We start from the raw sequence: 19687 nt of genomic DNA, 5'->3' as shown, positions 1-19687 counted from the left end.
ACCAATGACCAGAACGGACCCGCTGATCATCCAACTTCATCCTCCTCCTCCTCAGGCCTGTCAAACATCGTGGAGGACATCGTCACTGGGCTGCTCTGGACAGTGGCCCCGGCGTGCACTCCGCCCGACTCGGCCCTGCTGGAGAGCTGGACAGGCCGCCCAGCCTGCTCTGTGTGTTCCAGTTACCTCAGACAGCGGCAGGACAGGCCCAGGAGGAGCGTCCCGGGGACACGCCTGTGGGTAAGTCCTGTCCAGAGCCGCAGCCCAGCCTGACTGCGTCCCTGACTCCACACTCGGGCAGGAGGGGGCTTCCTACCTCCAGAGTCACGGGCAGGAGACTGGGGCCGGTGTGCAGCTTTGATCGAGGCTCCTGGGATTGATTCGGCTCGTTTGATGTCAGCTGATAACGCGCCTGTCAGGCTCTCAAAGGCCCACGCTTGAGGGGTCAGGCCCGGCTGCCCAGGTTTAGAGCACCAGTCTCCAGGCGGCCCCCCTCTCCACTCTTCTCAGATCTGTGAGGCGATTCCAGGGTGCGGGTGTCGGGGGGGGGGAGTTTTTGGGGCACAGTTTGTGCACATGCCACATGGAATGTGTGTTTACACTTTTCTGCACACTGTTAAAAGCACTGTCACATGGTTTCTACTTGTCTTCAGGCATCAAAACGATTCTCTAATTGAACAAACAGGTTGCCTGACAGGAACCTTTTGAAAATGTTTTTTCTGCTCGGAAGCTGAAGACGTCTAAGTGATTTACGAAACGTAGTGATTGAAAGAAGACCTCCCACATGTGCAGGGGCTGAATGTCTAAAAGAGCTCAAACAATTAAAGACCTCAAATTAGTCCTATTATTAGGTTAATTAAGGGATTAGTTACGTCATAGGTCACCCTGCTGGAGTGGGGACATTCCGGTGATGGGGGACCCCACCCCAGAAACAAACCACCAGCCGGGCACACGCCCCGTTTCTGAACCCCGATCACTCTCACCAGGTTATGAGCAGAACCAACCCAAATGTACTGAATTCTGTAAAAAAGTACCAAGTAGTCAATATTGTGACGTCACAGTCCGTATTCCGCTAAATGAAAACTACAACAACGTGTGCGGCGCGGTTTTCGGGACAGAAAAGCGTGCTCCCCCGGTCTTCTAATTTAATTTAAGCCTTGAGGATGCAGTGGTTTGCTCCGTTCCTCTACCCCCCACCTCCCCTCTCGTGTTGGTAGGCTCCAGCCTGGGCAGGGAGCGCGCGACTGAACGCAGCGATGGCGCCTGGTACCAAATCAGGTAACTTTTATAAGCATGCAAACGCCAAACGACTGTATTTTTTAGGGTATTTATGAATGCCTTTTTTAAAAAAGAAGTTGTTGTTATGCATGCTGTCGGATATGACTTGTTTACGTTGTTTCACGCATCGGACGAGGTATCTGTTGCCTGGTTCTGCAGCTGGGCTGTTTTGGAATTTTTCAGACGTGTTTAAGTTAAAACGTCTTCTCACGGCTCGGGTTTCTACTTGTGACTGGTGCCCGTCTGGGCTCGCAGGCAGGAAGGAGTCTATGGACCGCAGCCAAATTTCGGGCTCCGCGGTTTTTTTTTAGGGGTGAGTGTAGTACCATGAAATGGGTTTCCTCATTAGTGCAGTGTCTTCACGTGTAGGAGGTCTGTTAGTCTCCTCCATCTGTACCTCTGCTCGCTCTGTACAGGCTGAGGGGGGAAAAGGTTTTATCGTTACGTGATTTCGACTCCTAAATCGGGTTCCACCCCAGCCATAGAAGCCCCCTGCTCTATAAGTCCTCTCATAGTCGGTGGTCCAGCGTTCCTGACGTCACCATTATAAACTTATAACGACGGTTCACATGATTTTTAAACTGGTAATTTGATAGTCCCTTACCACTTGAGGTCTATGGGACTGCGGTTCTCTTTGAGTCCTGTCCCTGAGGACCAGAGTCCAGCAGGAGTGAGTATCCCTGGAGTAGAAACACAGGTGCACAGCTCCAGAGTCCAGCAGGAGTGAGTATCCCTGGAGTAGAAACACAGGTGCACAGCTCCAGTCCCTGAGGACCAGAGTCCAGCAGGAGTGAGTATCCCTGGAGTAGAAACACAGGTGCACAGCTCCAGAGTCCAGCAGGAGTGAGTATCCCTGGAGTAGAAACACAGGTGCACAGCTCCAGAGTCCAGCAGGAGTGAGTATCCCTGGAGTAGAAACACAGGTGCACAGCTCCAGAGTCCAGCAGGAGTGAGTATCCCTGGAGTAGAAACACAGGTGCACAGCTCCAGAGTCCAGCAGGAGTGAGTATCCCTGGAGTAGACACACAGGTGCACAGCTCCAGTCCCTGAGGACCAGAGTCCAGCAGGAGTGAGTATCCCTGGAGTAGAAACACAGGTGCACAGCTCCAGAGTCCAGCAGGAGTGAGTATCCCTGGAGTAGACACACAGGTGTACAGCTCCAGTCCCTGAGGACCAGAGTCCAGCAGAAGTAAGTATCCCTGGAGTAGACACACAGGTGCACAGCTCCAGTCCCTGAGGACCAGAGTCCAGCAGGAGTGAGTATCTCTGGAGTAGACACACAGGTGTACAGCTCCAGTCCCTGAGGACCACAGTCCAGCAGGAGTGAGTATCCCTGGAGTAGACACACAGGTGCACAGCTCCAGTCCCTGAGGACCAGAGTCCAGCAGGAGTGAGTATCTCTGGAGTAGACACACAGGTGTACAGCTCCAGAGTCCAGCAGGAGTGAGTATCCCTGGAGTCGACACACAGAGACCGGCGGCAGAGATACTCAGTGGAGTGGGAGTCTAAGCGGTTCTCCAGGTCTCTCTCCGCCATCATCCTAACCTTTGACCTCGGGAGGAGCAGAGGTGGGAGGGGGAGCTGTGCCTCCTGTCCCTGTGACGCCCCTGTTCCTCTCTCTCCAGCCTCACGGGGGCGCAAGCGCAAGGCGGAGCCCGAGCCCCCGACCGTGCCGAGGGAGGGAGAGGAGCCCAAGAGGGAGAGGCGGGAGGGGGCAGGCCGGAGGGTCGTCATCGAGCACTGGTGAGGAGGGGCTGCTGGGATAGAACCGTAGTCGCCACCCCGGGCATGAGCTCTTCACCCCACTGCCCTCAGGCAAGAGATATAAGAGCATACGGACACTGACTACCAGATTCCTCAACAGCTTCTATCCACAAGCAGTGTGATTGGTGAACACATTTAGCCATCCCCCTCGGACCACACCTACACCCTCTACCTCAATATGATTTCTTATTTATTGCACATCTCCAGTCATTGTTTACACGTCTGTATTGTTTACATTCAAACTGTTTACTTGTACATTGTCTACTGTTTGTTTGTATATTGTCTTGATGCACTGTTTGCACTTTGTGTTTTTACACTTGTTTTAACAATCGAGAGACTTTCTGTGAGTAAGAATTCCATTGTACCAGTACATGTACCGGTTACATATGGCAATAAAGTTCAAGTTCCTGCGTCTGTCGCTCCAGACCCCAGCCCCGCGGGGCTCTGCTGGGGCGGAGGGGTCGTTCTACTGCCACCAGGGTCCTGGAGCGTGCCTGACCGCGGCCGTGTGTGTGTGTGTGTGTGTGTGTCTACCACAGCAAGAGCTGACGAGTGTACGGGCGCCAGGCGGAGGCTGTGCGAGAGGCCATCGCCGGACAGCACCCCGACGTCGCCGTGGAGCTGAACCCCGAGAAGCCCCGGCGGAACAGCTTCGAAGTCACCCTCGTAGACGAGAAGGGGGAGAGTGAGTTCCCGCCGTCCGCTCCTCCCCCCCGGTCCCCAGCGGGTCGGCCTGCAGCTCCAGAGTCGCACCGAGCATGCGTATCGCAGGGGCTCTGGGGTCCCCTGCCTCTGCTAGGGTGTCATTCTGTCTGGGCCCTTAATTACTGCCAGCAGTAATAGCACTCTGCAACTCGCAACTGGCAGCCCGCTGGAGCTAGGAGGGGAGACTCCTGGGAAAGCTAAGGCTGCTGCTTAGAGGTGTTAGTGGGGCCAGCAGGGGGCGCTCACCCTGCGGTCTGTGTGGGTCCTAATGCCCCAGTATAGTGACGGGGACACTACACTGTAAACAGTCGCCGTCCTTTGGATCCTTCGGATAAGACGGAAAACCGAGGTCCTGACTCTCTGTGGTCATTAAAAATTCCAGGGTGTTACCCCGGCTTCCTGGCCAAATTTCCCCCTGGCCCTTACCAATCGGCCTCCTAATAATCCCCCTCTATGAATTGGCTACATTACTCTGCTCTCCTCCCCACTGATAGCTGATGTGTGGTGAGCGTTCTGGCGCACTATGGCTGCTGTCGCATCATCCAGGTGGGGCTGCACATTGGTGGTGGTGGAGGGGAGACCCCAACCTTTAAAGTGCTTTGAGTGGAGTGTCCAGAAAAGCGCTATATACGTGTAAGCTATTAATAATAATAATAATAATATTACTGTACTGGATTGCTGCTGGTATTTGGTCCACTAGGTTAGACTGTCCATGGTATAAGACATGCCCACACTGGGAGGGGCCTTGTCGAGAGCCCACTCCCACAGTGGGAGGGGCTCCGTGGCAAATCCTGAAACTAATTACAATGGAGTTCCTTCCTTTAAAGATCTGCAAGCAAACATTTTAAAAAGCCATAAAATGTAGAATTTGAATCGGCATGGGCTGATAACTGAGAACTGGGGTCGAACAAATACCCGTGTCTTCTGATATCACCAGGACTGGAACCCTTAACTTAGATGTTAGATGTTAGATTTAAGCAGTCTCAAAGACCTTACACAGATGTCAGTGTGTCTGGACTGTATTAACCCCTCTCTCTCAGTGCAGTGTTAATGTCCTGTAGTGTCCAGTCAGTGTGTCTGCACTGTATTAACCCCTCTCTCTCAGTGCAGTGTTAATGTCCTGGAGTGTCCAGTCAGTGTGTCTGGACTGTATTAACTCCTCTCTCTCAGTGCAGTGTTAACTTCTTGTCTTCTCTGCAGAGATCTCTCTGTGGTCTGGTATAAAGAAAGGGCCGCCTCGCAAGCTGAAGTTTCCTGATCCTGCTGTAGTGCTGTCTGCGCTGGAGGAGGCGCTGTAGAGCATGTGACTCAGGTGAGCTCTGTCTGAAAGTCTAGTCCTGAGGGTCACGGCTCTGTTCTGCCGGTTCAAGAATCTGGCAGCTTTTCCATGTTTCCTTATGTTCTGAACAGCTGGACACCTGGAAATAGTTTAGAAAAGATCTTAATCAATGGATCAGTTTATCCCTTAAAGGAGAGCTGCAGTCTGAATTTCTCCGACTGGTTATTACATCTCGGTAACAAAATTAATTAATTGATGTTATAGGAAAAAAATTACAAATTTCAGATTAAGCACAAAACTGCTCATTGTTATGGGTTTAAAAGAGATGGTAAACAAGCAGGCTTGTTTACCATGTCATAGGGCCGCCACATGTCACCGGAAGTTTTGTTGCCTTTTTCTGATTTGCAGAACATGGTGCCGTGCATAACTGGGGAAGTTTGGTCTATTTTGTGATGTGACAAGTACCCAGTAACGTGTATGGGAGGTTTTACAGATTACTGTGTATATTTTACTTTTAATGCAGATTCAGATGTACTCATCAATGCTTGTTCTTTCTGACCCTGAAATATGAAAATAGTATTGCAGTTCTGTTTTAATCAGAGCTTTCTGCTGCTGAAGATTACAGACATGGAAAAATCCACTGGATTCTGGAATTAGTGGACCAGGGTTGGGAATCACTGGGAATAGTGAAACAGTCACAGACAGACATCCCCTGCTGTAGACACAGCGCCCCCTCCAGGACTGGGACTAGACATCCCCTGCTGTAGACACAGCGCCCCCTCCAGGACTGGGACTGGACACCCTGCTGTAGACACAGCGCCCCCTCCAGGACTGGGACTAGACATCCCCTGCTGTAGACACAGCGCCCCCTCCAGGACTGGACACCCTGCTGTAGACACAGCGCCCCCTCCAGGACCAGGACTGGACACCCTGCTGTAGACACAGCGCCCCCTCCAGGACTGGACACCCTGCTGTAGACACAGCGCCCCCTCCAGGACAGGGACTGGTTTAGTACAAAGCTGCTGAGATCTGATCCCTCTTGCACAACTGGCCTCTAGTGTATCGGCTTGATAAACGTATCCTACCTGTTCATGGTAATAACTGTAGGAACAGTATTAAATTTACTGACGATCGAGAGAGTACCTGTGTAGGACTCAAATTGTTCTAATCGAAAATTGAATTGGTTGTAGAGACTGACTGACTGGACTTTTTTTTTTCCTTCCCTTATAGCCAAGTCACCTCCAGAACCGCTGTTGCTGGCTGCATTATGATGAGGACGGACCAATGGGGAACCAGCCCAGTTTTTCCTCGGATGACCTTGCTGCCCTGCCTGCGGAGCTGGCTGTGTGGCGACGCACAGCGATCACAAAGCTCAGTGCTCAGTGCTCAGTGCTCAGTGCTCAGTGCTCAGTGCTCAGTGCTCAGTGCTCAGTGCTCAGTGCTCAGTGCTCAGTGCTCAGTGCTCAGTGCTCAGTGCTCAGTGCTCAGTGCTCAGTGCTCAGTGCTCAGTGCTCAGTGTACACTGGTTCTTTTTTTTTTTTTAATGCTTGTTGCAAACCTTGTGTTTGGTATTCTGCGCCAATAAATCTTCTCTTCGTTCATTGGTGGTTTTGCTTTATTTTTCCAGTCCGAAGGAAAGCACAGCATGATGTTTTGGGCAGCGGGACAGGAGAGAGGAGCAGCCCCTGGGTATCTGGTGCTGGTCACTAAAGAGTGTCCAGCACTAGTGTCCAGTAGTCTGCGGTCACTCTTTTCCCCCGGCGGGGCCAGCGATCGCGCACACACCTCCTTGCGGGGGAGTCATCAATAATTCAGTGTTTTTCTTCCCAGTCAACATGCTCTTCCTTCCAAAAATAAGTCGGTAAAAATACAAGTTGCTTCCAGGACAGGACGGGAGGGAGAGTACAACAGTATCCTCTCTCTGCGATACTCGAGGAGGACGATCCTTCCCGCTGTCACCCTGGTTCCCGCCAGTGCTGATCTCGGCGAGAGTTTAAATGATGGTAACAGCCGTCAGCCACACGCAAAACAAGGAAGAGGTTCTAGGATCCAGTTTTAAAATGATGGAATCCTAATTTCGAACCGCTGGGGCGTTTTCTTTTTAAACCGAAGGCATGCTCCACTTCAGTACGGTCCCAGCTGTAGGAGCCTCTGGGGGGGAAAGTGTTTCATGGCGCCAGACCGATACTACGGAACAAGGAAGTCTTACTGGAGTTCAGAGATACTCGACAGCGAGAGACACTGCAGTGGAGGTGAAAGATCACCCGCGTTACTCTTACACCTGGAGCTGCAGGGGTGTCTCGGCTGTTCTGCACCCCATTTTTGTAGAGGATTTTTAAATTGATTTGATTCCCCCCCCCCCCATTATTTTGCTGCTTATTTTCACCCAATTTTTGACCGATTGCAATTAACATTACTAATGTTACCCAACGAGCTGGCGAGACAGTATGTTAAGATGCATGAAGTGACACGCAGAAAAGTCTCAATATAGTCCTAACTTAAAATAGCTGAGTTTCCTGACGGGGGGGGAAAGGTCTCTTTTGGCCTTTTCATGAATCGTGTCACATCTGTCCCATTGCAGGTTTTTGGCTATGAATCCAGTCCCAAGTGCTTGTGGTCTTTGACACTGTTTATTAATTAGAGCAGTGTGGAGCAGTGTTGCATTTGAACTAAAATCATTGACCAGTTCCTTGTTTTCAAGAGGTAGCTCCAGGGAGAAGTCATCATGCCATTTAGTAAAATTATTTAAATGGGGTCCCCTATAATTTTCTGGGTTCGTTAATAAGCTGATTAGGGCTTCTTGATAGGGTCGTCAGCAGACTGAATGAGATGTTTGCTCTTCCAGTCTCCGCAGCGAGGGACAAGACAGCTCTGCGGGGAGCCGGGGGCAGTATGGTGAATGTCAGATAACCAGTTCCCCAATTTGAACTGCTGAGAGCTGTTTCTTGAGATGTCTAGGACCCATTTGATCGAGTTACTGTTTACATTGAAGTGGTTTTGTATTGAAAGCCGAGGGGAAAAAATCAACAAATAAGATCCTTAAAAAAAGTCTGTACTTGGTCAAGACGCTGACAGACCAGATTCACGGATGTGCGTGTTGCATCGTCCGCTCCCCTCCTTTCTCCGTGTGCGTCTGCAGGGGGTCAGTCAGGTCCTGTGTTCTCTGTGATGGGCTGCTTCACACTGCTCTTCCCAGACTTTTCACTGGGAGAGACAGCATCTGGCCTGGCAGCTGCAGGAACGGAGGGAGGGGATGAATTTGTAAATCTAAGGACATCTGAAAAAGCAAGCTTAAAATATCTCACCCGGATCACCACAAGATTGCCGAACTCTTCCGCACACAGTATCTGGACTTCCATTTTTCCTTACATTCATTATCCCAGACCACCTGGGCACCTCCAACGTGTCCATTTTTATCATCTCTCTGGATAGGTGGAGATCAGCACTATTAGCTGAGGTGGCTGGGGGTTTTAGTTCCAAACTGAAATATAAAACCACATTCAAATCATGTGCCAGCTGTTGCCCATCCCTGCCCCATAGCACAGGTACAGCTGCCACAGATTGAATGCCCTGTCATGCCCTCTGGTATCCCCCATACAGCCATGGCATTCTCCAGTGCGGATCCTTGGCTTCAGAACAAGGACAAACCACACGGAATGCAGATGGGTCACATGATCTACACCTTTATTGTTTTTACGCTCGATCTACGTGACTGTTCCCGAATCGGGTGCTCAGTTTCCGCGAGGCTTGGCTCTTCAGTTTCCCCGAGTCCAGTCTGGCTCCCCCGGGGCTGAGCAAGACCCCGGCGCTGCTGACCGCGGGAGAGGCGGCAGAGCCTGCGGGCGCACAGGAGTGCCGGACTCTCCGCCTGCCGCCCGCTGTCATCCCCGCCTGGAAGGGAAAGTGAACCGTCTCTGCTCTCACTTAAAACACAGACACAACGCTGAAGACGGAACGTTAACAAACACGTGTCGTTTCTAAAACAAGACATAACCGGGTGTTTCCTTATATTTAAAAAACGATCTAGAAACATTTCTGGGGTGGGTGGTTACCAGACAATATTACAAGTGTGAGTTAAATGAACTCGGCAATTTGTTTTCCCCAAAGCAGAAAACAGTCCTGGCCCTGGAGCCCTGCGAGAGGTTTTACTGAGAGACAGATGTGACCTTGAGCTCTCCTGTGATCCAGGGCAGGACCCCAAACCTATGAGTTAGCAGTTAAGCCCTCAAGACCTGTTTCACTGTTCTGTGCATGTCCAGCTGGCCTAGCTTTCCCCAAGCTCTCCTGAGTGGAGGTGTAACTCGTCTGTGCTACACTGGGGTTAATAACATGAAAGGGAACAGGGGTCTGGGTTATTCGCCCACGTCCCTGTTTATACCTTATATTCTAACAAACTGTTACTGACCAATCATAAAAATGTTTATGTATGAACATTTTGCTCATCTTCAAGAACAAACGCCTGCTGCTGGTCTCATAAAAGGGCCTCTACCAGGGGGCCACTGACCTCAGTGGTCAGCTTGATCCTCTCGGGTTTGAGAGTCCAGCTGGCACAGCTAGCAGCAGCCATTCCGGCTGCGTGTTTTTCGCAGTCTGAGTGGTAAACAAAGGCATTGAAAAAGATCTCTGAGGTAAGGCCAAGGGTGACCGATGCCGCTCACTGCCGCCTTCGATATAACTTGCATACATATACACAGAACTAATCACTGCAAGACACACGTGTGCACCATTGCTGCATTCCCGCTTGCTGAGCGGCTGTTTTCAAAAACACCACGATACGCGGTTGGGCGTCCTGAAAGCAAACAAAGCGTTTGCGCATGCACTTCTGTCTCTTGTTCGCCCAATCAGAATTGGAGCCCGTGGCAACGTCATCCAAACAGATTGAACGAGTTACGGAGAGCCTTCTGGGAAATGTAGTAGAGTACCGCCTTTTCTAAACCGTTTTTCTCAATTAAACGTTAAAGTAACTTGAAAGTTAAATATTTATGTAAAGTACAGATCTCAGAACACTGTACTTAGTGTAATGTAGAGAAGTTTTTCTATTTCATTACTTCGCAACCTCAGCATACTTGTGTTTACTACTCCTTATGAAGAGGTTACCAACATTAACTCAACATTTATTTATTTAAGGTTATCAAAATTGTAGTACACAAGAAAGATTTAGCACGCCTGACTAGCATGAACACTCAAATCCACTTTCTAAATTCAACACCAACCTGCAGCAGCCTCTGAACACTGGTTGGTCTTTGTGTGTGTCGTCATCATCATGCGACGGAACGTGCTGCAGAAGGTGGCTCGAGGTGCTCTTCGGTTGTTTTTAAACAGCGGCGTGGGGCGCTAACGGCAAATTCATGAAGTAAGATTTGATTTATTGATATTTTATAAGTACTTTTCAGATGATTGTTATACAGGTTTTTTATCTTGCTTTCCTGTCAAGTATCATTCAAGTCATAGAAATTATTAAAATGTTGACTAGATAAACGCTGCGTTTAATCGTGACCTGTCTTTACTGAACTCAAGTTACATTTTGATTATCTTTAATTGAGAAATCCAGAGTTTTTAGGCATACCAAAGATGACCTTTCGCTTGTAAATTATGGAATAGTGTCTTGGTCGATATCATGTAGAACTAAGCAGCCAGATATTTGATTCTTGTCGCCTGCGCTGGAACCATAAGTATTTCCTACTCCAGTCATAGGTGGCTGTAGAGGAGCCGGGGACGAGGATCTGTATAAAAAATATTTACACTCGCTCTGTACCTTGTTTTTGTGAACGGAACTGCAGTTACATAAAGTGAAAAGACGAGGTCTTTCCGTGACTTATAGGAATGTTTTCTTGTGAATGGGTTTATTGCTGCAGTAAGTTGTATGAGCCACGTACATTGACGTGAGCGGACGGAGACAGAACGCGAAGTGTCTAGTTGAACTCAAAAACACGTATCAGTTACTCGTATACGTGTAACAACACCCTTGGAGAATCTGCATTCACTGATGTTTATTGAGCAGGATCAAATCTTGGCTACAAAGTTAAAACTAGAGGTTAGTTTCACTCTGAACAGTTGAAAAAATAACATTATGGGTGTCACGCCTTCTTCAGGTCTGTCTCTGTCCAGTGTCTGTACTGTATTAACCCCTCTCTCTCAGTGCAGTGTTAATGTACTGAAGTGTCCAGTCAGTGTGTCTGGACTGTATTAACCCCTCTCTCCCAGTGCAGTGTTAATGTCCTGTAGTGTCCAGTCAGTGTGTCTGGACTGTATTAACCCCTCTCTCCCAGTGCAGTGTTAATGTCCTGTAGTGTCCAGTCAGTGTGTCTGGACTGTATTAACCCCTCTCTCTCAGTGCAGTGTTAATGTCCTGTAGTGTCCAGTCAGTGTGTCTGGACTGTATTAACCCCTCTCTCTCAGTGCAGTGTTAATGTCCTGTAGTGTCCAGTCAGTGTGTCTGGACTGTATTAACCCCTCTCTCTCAGTGCAGTGTTAATGTCCTGTAGTGTCCAGTCAGTGTGTCTGGACTGTATTAACCCCTCTCTCTCAGTGCAGTGTTAATGTACTGAAGTGTCCAGTCAGTGTGTCTGGACTGTATTAACCCCTCTCTCTCAGTGCAGTGTTAATGTACTGGAGTGTCCAGTCAGTGTGTCTGGACTGTATTAACCCCTCTCTCTCAGTGCAGTGTTAATGTACTGGAGTGTCCAGTCAGTGTGTCTGGACTGTATTAACCCCTCTCTCTCAGTGCAGTGTTAATGTACTGAAGTGTCCAGTCAGTGTGTCTGGACTGTATTAACCCCTCTCTCTCAGTGCAGTGTTAATGTCCTGTAGTGTCCAGTCAGTGTGTCTGGACTGTATTAACCCCTCTCTCTCATTGCAGTGTTAATGTCCTGTAGTGTCCAGTCAGTGTGTCTGGACTGTATTAACCCCTCTCTCTCAATGCAGTGTTAATGTCCTGTAGTGTCCAGTCAGTGTGTCTGGACTGTATTAACCCCTCTCTCCCAGTGCAGTGTTAATGTCCTGTAGTGTCCAGTCAGTGTGTCTGGACTGTATTAACCCCTCTCTCTCAGTGCAGTGTTAATGTCCTGTAGTGTCCAGTCAGTGTGTCTGGACTGTATTAACCCCTCTCTCTCAGTGCAGTGTTAATGTCCTGGAGTGTCCAGTCAGTGTGTCTGGACTGTATTAACCCCTCTCTCTCAGTGCAGTGTTAATGTCCTGGAGTGAACAGTCAGTCTCTCTCTCTCCCTCAGTGATGACCGCAGAAGGGGAGCGGGGCAGTGATGAGAGTACTGGTGTGCGCTTCGAGTTGGAGCGAGAGACGGAGCTGCGGTTCGAGGTGGAGTCCGGAGAGCGGGTGCAGATGGAGCTGCTTTCTGGTCTGGCTGAGGTGTTTGGGTCAGAACTGAACCGCAACAAGAAGTACAGCTTTGGGCCCGGCTCCAAGATCGCAGTGTTCACCTGGCAGGGCTGCACCGTCAGCCTCACTGGCAAGACTGAGGTACACCAGCCTGTTCTGCGGTTGTCTGGGCTGATACTGAAAGGCCCTCAGGAGCCCATTTACAGCAGGGTGTCCAGTCCTGGTCCTGGAGGGGGCGCTGTGTCTACAGCAGGGTGTCCAGTCCTGGTCCTGGAGGGGGTGCTGTGTCTACAGCAGGGTGTCCAGTCCTGGAGGGGGCACTGTGTCTACAGCAGGGTGTCCAGTCCTGGTCCTGGAGGGGGTGCTGTGTCTACAGCAGGGTGTGCAGTCCTGGAGGGGGCGCTGTGTCTACAGCAGGGTGTCCAGTCCCAGTCCTGTAGGGGGCGCTGTGTCTACAGCAGGGTGTCCAGTCCTGGAGGGGGCGCTGTGTCTACAGCAGGGTGTCCAGTCCTGGAGGGGGCGCTGTGTCTACAGCAGGGTGTCCAGTCCTGGAGGGGGCGCTGTGTCTACAGCAGGGTGTCCAGTCCTGGTCCTGGAAGGGGCGCTGTGTCTACAGCAGGGCATCCAGTCCTTTGTGAAATTTTGTACAAATTCAACTGAATTGAATGACCTTTTCTCTCCTCTCTGTCTCTCAGGTGGCTTATGTGTCCAGGGACACTCCGATGCTGCTGTATCTCAACACTCATGCTGCGCTGGAGCAGATGAGGCAGCAGGCTGAGAGAGACAACGAGAGAGGGCCCAGGGTTAGCCTGTCTGTTTCTGTGTATTTCTTTACATTTCACATTAAAACATCATTTATTCATCTTCATACAGTATTTACAAGTTTTTGAGTTGACACAAGTGTGTCTGTACTGTATTAACCCCTCTCTCTCAGTGCAGTGTTAATGTCCTGTAGTGTCCAGTCAGTGTGTCTGGACTGTATTAACCCCTCTCTCTCAGTGCAGTGTTAATGTCCTGTAGTGTCCAGTCAGTGTGTCTGGACTGTATTAACCCCTCTCTTTCTGTACCTCTCAGGTGATGGTTGTCGGCCCCACAGATGTTGGGAAGTCCACTCTGTGCAGGCTGCTCCTCAGCTGGGCGGTGCGGGTCGGCCGGCGCCCCACGCTGGTGGAGCTGGATGTGGGTCAGAGCGGTGTGTCTGTCCCTGGCACTGTGTCTGCCCTGTGCATTGAGAGGCCCGCCGACATCGAGGAAGGCTTCTCTGTCCAGGCGCCCCTGGTCTATCACTTCGGCTCCACCACTCCCGGCACCAACATCAAGCTGTACAACAAGGTAGGTGGCTTCGTCAGCACCTGCAGGTGCACAGTGCTGCCTGCTCTTAGCTGTCCACCTGGATGTTTACTGAGCATGGGTGTCTCTGTAGATGCTGCGCTGTGCTGCGTGCTTCTCTCTGTAGATGCTGCGCTGTGTGCGTGTGGCTCTCTGTAGGAGGTGTGCTCGTGGCTCTGTCGGCCCTGTGCTGTGTGTGGCTCTCTGTAGATGCTGCGCTGTGTGCGTGTGGCTCTCTGTAGGAGGTGTGCTGTGTGCACGTGGCTCTGTCGGTGTTGTGCTGCGTGTAGCTCTCTGTAGATGCTGCGCTGTGTGTGGCTCTCTGTAGACTCTGTGCTGTGTGCTCATGGTTCTGTAGACGCTGTGTGTGTGGCTCCCCAGTCCTGTGTGTGTATGTATGGGGGTGACCCTGTCTCCCCAGTCCTGTGTGTGTATGTATGGGGGTGACCCTGTCTCCCCAGTCCTGTGTGTGTATGTATGTATGGGGGTGACCCTGTCTCCCCAGTCCTGTGTGTGTATGTATGTATGGGGGTGAAGTGTCTCCCCAGTCCTGTGTGTGTATGTATGTATGGGGGTGAAGTGTCTCCCCAGTCCTGTGTGTGCATGTATGGGGGGTGTCCCTGATTCCCCAGTCCTCTGTGTGCATGTATGAGGGGTGACCCTGACTCCCCAGTCCTGTGTGTGTATGTATGGGGGTGACGTGACTCCCCAGTCCTGTGTGTGTATGTATGGGGGGTGACCCTGATTCCCCAGTCGTGTGTGTGTGTTTTAGTGTGGGGGTAACCCTGACCCTCTCTCTCCAGTCTTGTGTGTGTGTATTAGTATTGGGGTACCCCTGACCCTGACCCCCTGTCCCCCCAGCTGACGTCCTGCCTGGCGGAGGTCTTCTCCCAGCGCTGCGAGGTGAACCGGCGGGCCAGCGTGGGCGGCTGTGTCATCAACACCTGCGGCTGGGTGAAGGGCGCGGGCTACCAGGCGCTGGTGCACTGCGCCTCTGCCTTCGAGGTGGACGTGGTGCTGGTGCTGGACCAGGAGCGCCTCTACAACGAGCTCAAGCGGGACCTGCCGCACTTCGTCAAGGTGGTGCTGCTGCCCAAGTCTGGGGGGGTACGTCTGCGCCGACCGCTGGCTTGCCACCAAGAGTCCTCCGTCATACCCCACTCTCTCTGGGGCGGTCTGGTATTGCCCCAGGAGTCCTCTGTCATACCCCACTCTCTCTGGGGCGGTCTGGTATTGCCCCAGGAGTCCTCTGTCATACCCCACTCTCTCTGGGGCGGTCTGGTATTGCCCCAGGAGTCCTCTGTCATACCCCACTCTCTCTGGGGCAGTCTGGTATTGCTCCAGGAGCCTCTGTCATACCCCACTCTCTCTGGGGCTGTCTAGTATTGCCCCAGGAGTCCTCTGTGATACCCCACTCTCTCTGGGGCTGTCTAGTATTGCTCCAGGAGTCCTCTATCATACCCCACACTCTGCAGGGAAGTCTGGTATTGCTCCAGGAGCCTCTGTCATACCCCACTCTCTCTGGGCCAATCTAATATTGCCCCAGGAGTCCTCTGTCATACCTCACTCTCTCTGGGGCAGTCTAGTATTGCCCCAGGAGTCCTCTGTGATACCCCACTCTCTCTGGGGCTGTCTAGTATTGCTCCAGGAGCCTCTGTCATACCCCACTCTCTCTGGGCCAGTCTAGTATTGCCCCAGGAGTCCTCTGTGATACCCCACTCTCTCTGGGGCTGTCTAGTATTGCCCCAGGAGTCCTCTGTGATACCCCACTCTCTCTGGGGCTGTCTAGTATTGCCCCAGGAGTCCTCTGTCATACCTCACTCTCTCTGGGCCAGTCTAGTATTGCCCCAGGAGTCCTCTGTGATACCCCACTCTCTCTGGGGCTGTCTAGTATTGCCCCAGGAGTCCTCTGTGATACCCCACTCTCTCTGGGGCTGTCTAGTATTGCTCCAGGAGTCCTCTGTCATACCCCACTCTCTCTGGGGCTGTCTAGTATTGCTCCAGGAGTCCTCTGTCATACCCCACACTCTGCAGGGAAGTCTGGTATTACCCCAGGAGTCCTCAGTGATACCCCACTCTCTCTGGGGCGGTCTGGTATTGCCCCAGGAGTCCTCGGTGATACCCCACTCTCTCTGTGGCGGTCTGGTATTGCCCCAGGAGTCCTCGGTGATACCCCACTCTCTCAGGGGCAGTCTGGTGTTGTTCCAGGAGTCCTTGGTGATACCCTGCACTGCGGGGAAGTCTGGTATTGCCCCAGGAGTCCTCAGTGATACCCCACTCTCTCTGGGGTGGTCTGGTATTGCCCCAGGAGTCCTCAGTGATACCCCAAGTGTTCTTAAAAACAGGGAGTGCCGTTCCACTGAGGATGCCCAGGGGCAGTGTTCTTACAGGGCTCTATTTATGGCTCTGTAGTGCTTCCTTCAGAGCTTTTCGCTGTGGAGAATAGGAGTTTTATTTTCATTTCTGGAGTGTGGATTTAATCCCCGAGTAATTCTAATTTTGTTGCAGAATTCAGTGTTGCAGCACTGAGCCCAGCAGTGCGGGGAACTAGGCAGAGGTTATAAACACTGTGCAGGCCCAGGGCCCAGGGCTCAGGAGGACACACTGACAGAAAACCACTGTAGGAACGAACTGCACTCACGGCTTGACTTCGGGCAATTTTCATGATTATCGCATCACACCGCTGGTGCTCCAGTGCTGCTTCAGTGCTCATGCACCCCAGTGGGAGTATTGTAAGAGTACTCATAAGGCTTTGGTGATGCCTCTGGGATCTATGATGAAACCCATTTAATTTATTTTCCCCTGTCATTGTCCTTTAAGCCCAGGAATATAAGTGGCCACACTGCAGTGTCAAAGTACTTTAAATGGGGCCTCTGTGGTCCGCTGTACAGTCTTGCTTCAGTGTGTGATAATTGGAAACAAGCTGACCAGTCAGGCTGCCCACTCCGTCAAGCTGTCCTGACTTCTTTCAGGACGCAGCTGGACGAGATCCTCCAGTCAGGACACGAGGCACTTCTTTACACGAAGGGTGGTGGGAGTGTGGAACAAGCTGCCCAGCCGTGGCGTTGAAGCTGGTACCTTGGCTTCTTTCAAAACCCAGCCGGATGAGATCTTTGGATCAATTTGTCATGAACTACCAAAAGGGCTGAATGGCCTCCTCTCATTGTTGTTATGGTCCCTCGATGTAAATTCTACACTTCTGGCGACATGTCCTCTCGCTGGGTAACTGCTGGCCCACGGTGGGAGATGGTGGTGGTGTCGACACCAAGGGCTGTCTTTCTCAAAAGTAGCCTCCTGTATCTCGGCGTCCTCCCTGCTAACACGAGCGTGCTCAAGCAGCAAGAGAGTCACGCCAGCGTGGCCAGGCACTCGCAGCTCGTTAACATAACATAACATCACTTTATTGGCCATATACAATTTCTTGCTTTAGGAATTTGTCTTTTCGCATACCCCAGCTTGCTCTCCATGAGACACACAGACAGGGAGAGAGAAGCTGGGGGTCAGAGCGCAGGGTCAGCCATTTATACGGCGTCCCTGGAGCAGCTGGGGTTAAGGGCCTTGCTCAGGGGCCCAACAGAGTAGGATTTGACGTTCCAGCCACAGGCGCACATCCTTAGCCACAGAGCCACTGCTCCTCCCCAATAACTCATTAACTACTTAACCCCTCTCTTCCAGGTGGTGGAGCGCTCCAAGGAGTGCCGTCGCGAGGCGCGAGACGAGAAGATCCGGGAGTACTTCTACGGCTTCCGCGGGGTCTCCTTCTTCCCCCACGCCTTCGACGTGCGCTTCTCGGACGTGCGGATCTACAAGATTGGCGCCCCCTCCATCCCGGACTCCTGCCTGCCGCTGGGCATGTCCCAGGACGACACGCAGCTCAAGCTGGTGCCCGTCACGCCCGGGCGGGACCTGGCGCACCACGTGCTGAGCGTGAGCTGCGGGGGCGAGGAGGGCGGGGCCGAGGCGGGGGGCGGGAAGGCGGCCGGGGGCGGGATCCTGGACAGCCCCGTGTGCGGCTTCATCGTGGTGACGGCGGTGGACACGCAGAACCAGGTCATGACCGTGCTGTCCCCCGCGCCCCGGCCCCTCCCGCGCCACGTGCTGCTCATCATGGACATCCGCTTCATTGACCTGAAGTGAGCGCCGGGCCGGCTTGGCTCAGGCGGTCTCGCGCACGGACAGTGACCGTTTTAAAGCCCGGTTTGGGGGGTTGGGGGGGGGGGGGGCGGTTCCCAGGAGCCCCTGCAGCAGCTTGACGTCCAGGGGCTTGAACGGAGACAGAGACGTGGAGCCAGCAGTGACCTTGCCCCAGTACTTTCATGACGGGCTCTGAGTAAGTCAGCGGAGATTGTGTTTTTTATCATCACCCCACCCAGAAACACATCCAGGAGCTGCCACGGTTTCTTACTCAGCAGCGGGAAATTCTGTTTTTTGTCTTTCCTGGAAACAGCTCTTTTACAGATTTGGCACTCTGACTGCACAAATCAGAAGGTTTGCTTGTTTTAACAAAGCTGATTTTTTTTTCTGGAGTATTTTTAATAAAAAAATTATTTGCTACAAAAAAGCTGTTCATTTTGCATTAGTGAGAGGTGTAGCAAAGTCACTGTTTGAATCAACCGATTCAGGAGAAAGGCAGTTGAATGCCGTTTTATACAGTTTTTAAGACGGGTGTTGAGAGTTCTGTGCAAAAGCACCAGATCAGAAAAACACTTCTAAACTAGAGGATCAGTTCTAAATTGCGGCCCATCTAGGCTGATTGATAATTTATCTAATAATCTCATTCATGTGTCTTGAAAGAAACCAGACAACAACGTGCCTGGGAAGCTTGTTCCACACTCCCACAACCCTTTGTGTAAAGAATGGCCTCCCATTTTTGGTTTTAAATGCTCTTCGCTGTAGTTTCCATTGGACTCTTCTTGTTCCTGTTTATCTGCTGATTCTTCTAGGTTAGAACTGTCAATGTGTTTTTCAGGATTGTGAATACTCGTATCAGGTCTCCTCACGGTCCAAAAGGCTCAATTCCTTTGGCCTGTCAAGTTAGGACATTCCTTTCAGCTGTGGAATTAAAGAGTGTTGGTCAGCACATCATTCAGTGTCTGTGCGTTTGTCACACTGGGAGTCAATAATGGTCACTCAGACTCTGTTAGTCCTTCACTTTGTCACATTCAGATTCGAAGAGCTTTATTGGCCTGACTGATGAGTTATAGCAAATACAGATATCACTATTTATACACATTTACAGTACAAATATATTATTGGACATTTATGTACAACACATAAAACATTCTTGTCCGTTCCTGAGATCACATACTGAAGTGGTCACTGAGCCTGTCCTCTCTGGACAGACAGGTCTGTCTGTGTCCAGTTTCTGTGTCCAGGCTGTGGTCACACAGAGCTGCACAGGGTCTCTTTCTCTTTGCCTGGTTAGGTGCTCATCTAGTGTGTATCACTAAGGGTTCTATAGCATTCCAGTTGTTGTTATGTTTGTGTGTGAGTCCCAGTGAGAGGGGTAGTGTTGTTTGGCTTGTGTTGTGATTTGGTTGACTGATTCATGCTGTTTTAGCTGTGCTGGCGTGAGACAGGTTGGTGTCAGTGAGCCTCAGGACCAGCTGGCTGAGGGGGCTCTTCTCTGGGCTCAGCAGGGTCTTGTGGTTTTAGGAATTCTGGTTACAGAATTAACACAGCTGGTTGTGTGATCCAACATGTTTGCTAAATGTGACAGTCCTTCAGTGTGACAGGCACTCATCACAAACATCTGTTATGAAAAACCAGTATGATATTGGATCTGCATATGTAGTTCAAGTAGATAGCTGCGTCAGCATGTGTAGGCTGCAAAGGAACAAGTTAAAGGTTTATTCCATGCTGAAAAGAGAAGAAAGGAGACAACGTTTCGACTGTGGAGTCTTCTTCGGTTGTGACATTTATATGTTTAAATGTATATGTAATAATTAACTTCTTGACAGAAAATGGTCTACACATCTATGTATTTTGAATGTTAT

At 51.1% G+C, this 19687-nt stretch overlaps 2 protein-coding genes and 1 long non-coding RNA gene across 4 annotated transcripts; 2 read left to right on the top strand and 1 right to left on the bottom strand.

Annotated features, from left to right (window-relative positions):
• The first annotated feature begins 1155 nt into the window (after positions 1-1155).
• Positions 1156-6627, top strand: selenoh (selenoprotein H). The gene is made up of 5 exons (XM_069191328.1): positions 1156-1278; positions 2904-3021; positions 3582-3727; positions 4948-5059; positions 6257-6627. Exons 1-4 carry the CDS (start codon positions 1257-1259, stop codon positions 5043-5045), a joined length of 384 nt encoding a protein of 127 aa, XP_069047429.1. The 5' UTR covers positions 1156-1256; the 3' UTR covers positions 5046-5059; positions 6257-6627.
• Positions 6628-8693: 2066 nt separating this feature from the next.
• LOC138239426 (uncharacterized) lies at positions 8694-10283 on the bottom strand. Of its 2 annotated transcripts, none has more exons than XR_011189905.1 (2): positions 10240-10283; positions 8694-8917 (listed from the first exon to the last, which is right to left on the bottom strand). It is a non-coding gene; the product is annotated as an uncharacterized lncRNA (long non-coding RNA). The 2 variants fall into 2 exon arrangements; XR_011189906.1 differs by lacking the exon at positions 10240-10283 and adding an exon at positions 9531-9813.
• clp1 (cleavage factor polyribonucleotide kinase subunit 1) lies at positions 10279-18776 on the top strand. The gene is made up of 6 exons (XM_069191327.1): positions 10279-10379; positions 12256-12503; positions 13058-13165; positions 13437-13694; positions 14553-14798; positions 17367-18776. Coding segments are annotated over exons 1-6 (1323 nt in total). The 5' UTR covers positions 10279-10378; the 3' UTR covers positions 17829-18776.
• Positions 18777-19687: the final 911 nt, after the last annotated feature.

This window comes from Lepisosteus oculatus, chromosome 6 (genome assembly GCF_040954835.1).
Source record: "Lepisosteus oculatus isolate fLepOcu1 chromosome 6, fLepOcu1.hap2, whole genome shotgun sequence".
Lineage (NCBI taxonomy): Eukaryota > Metazoa > Chordata > Actinopteri > Semionotiformes > Lepisosteidae > Lepisosteus > Lepisosteus oculatus.
This window is presented reverse-complemented; position numbering and strand designations above follow the sequence as displayed.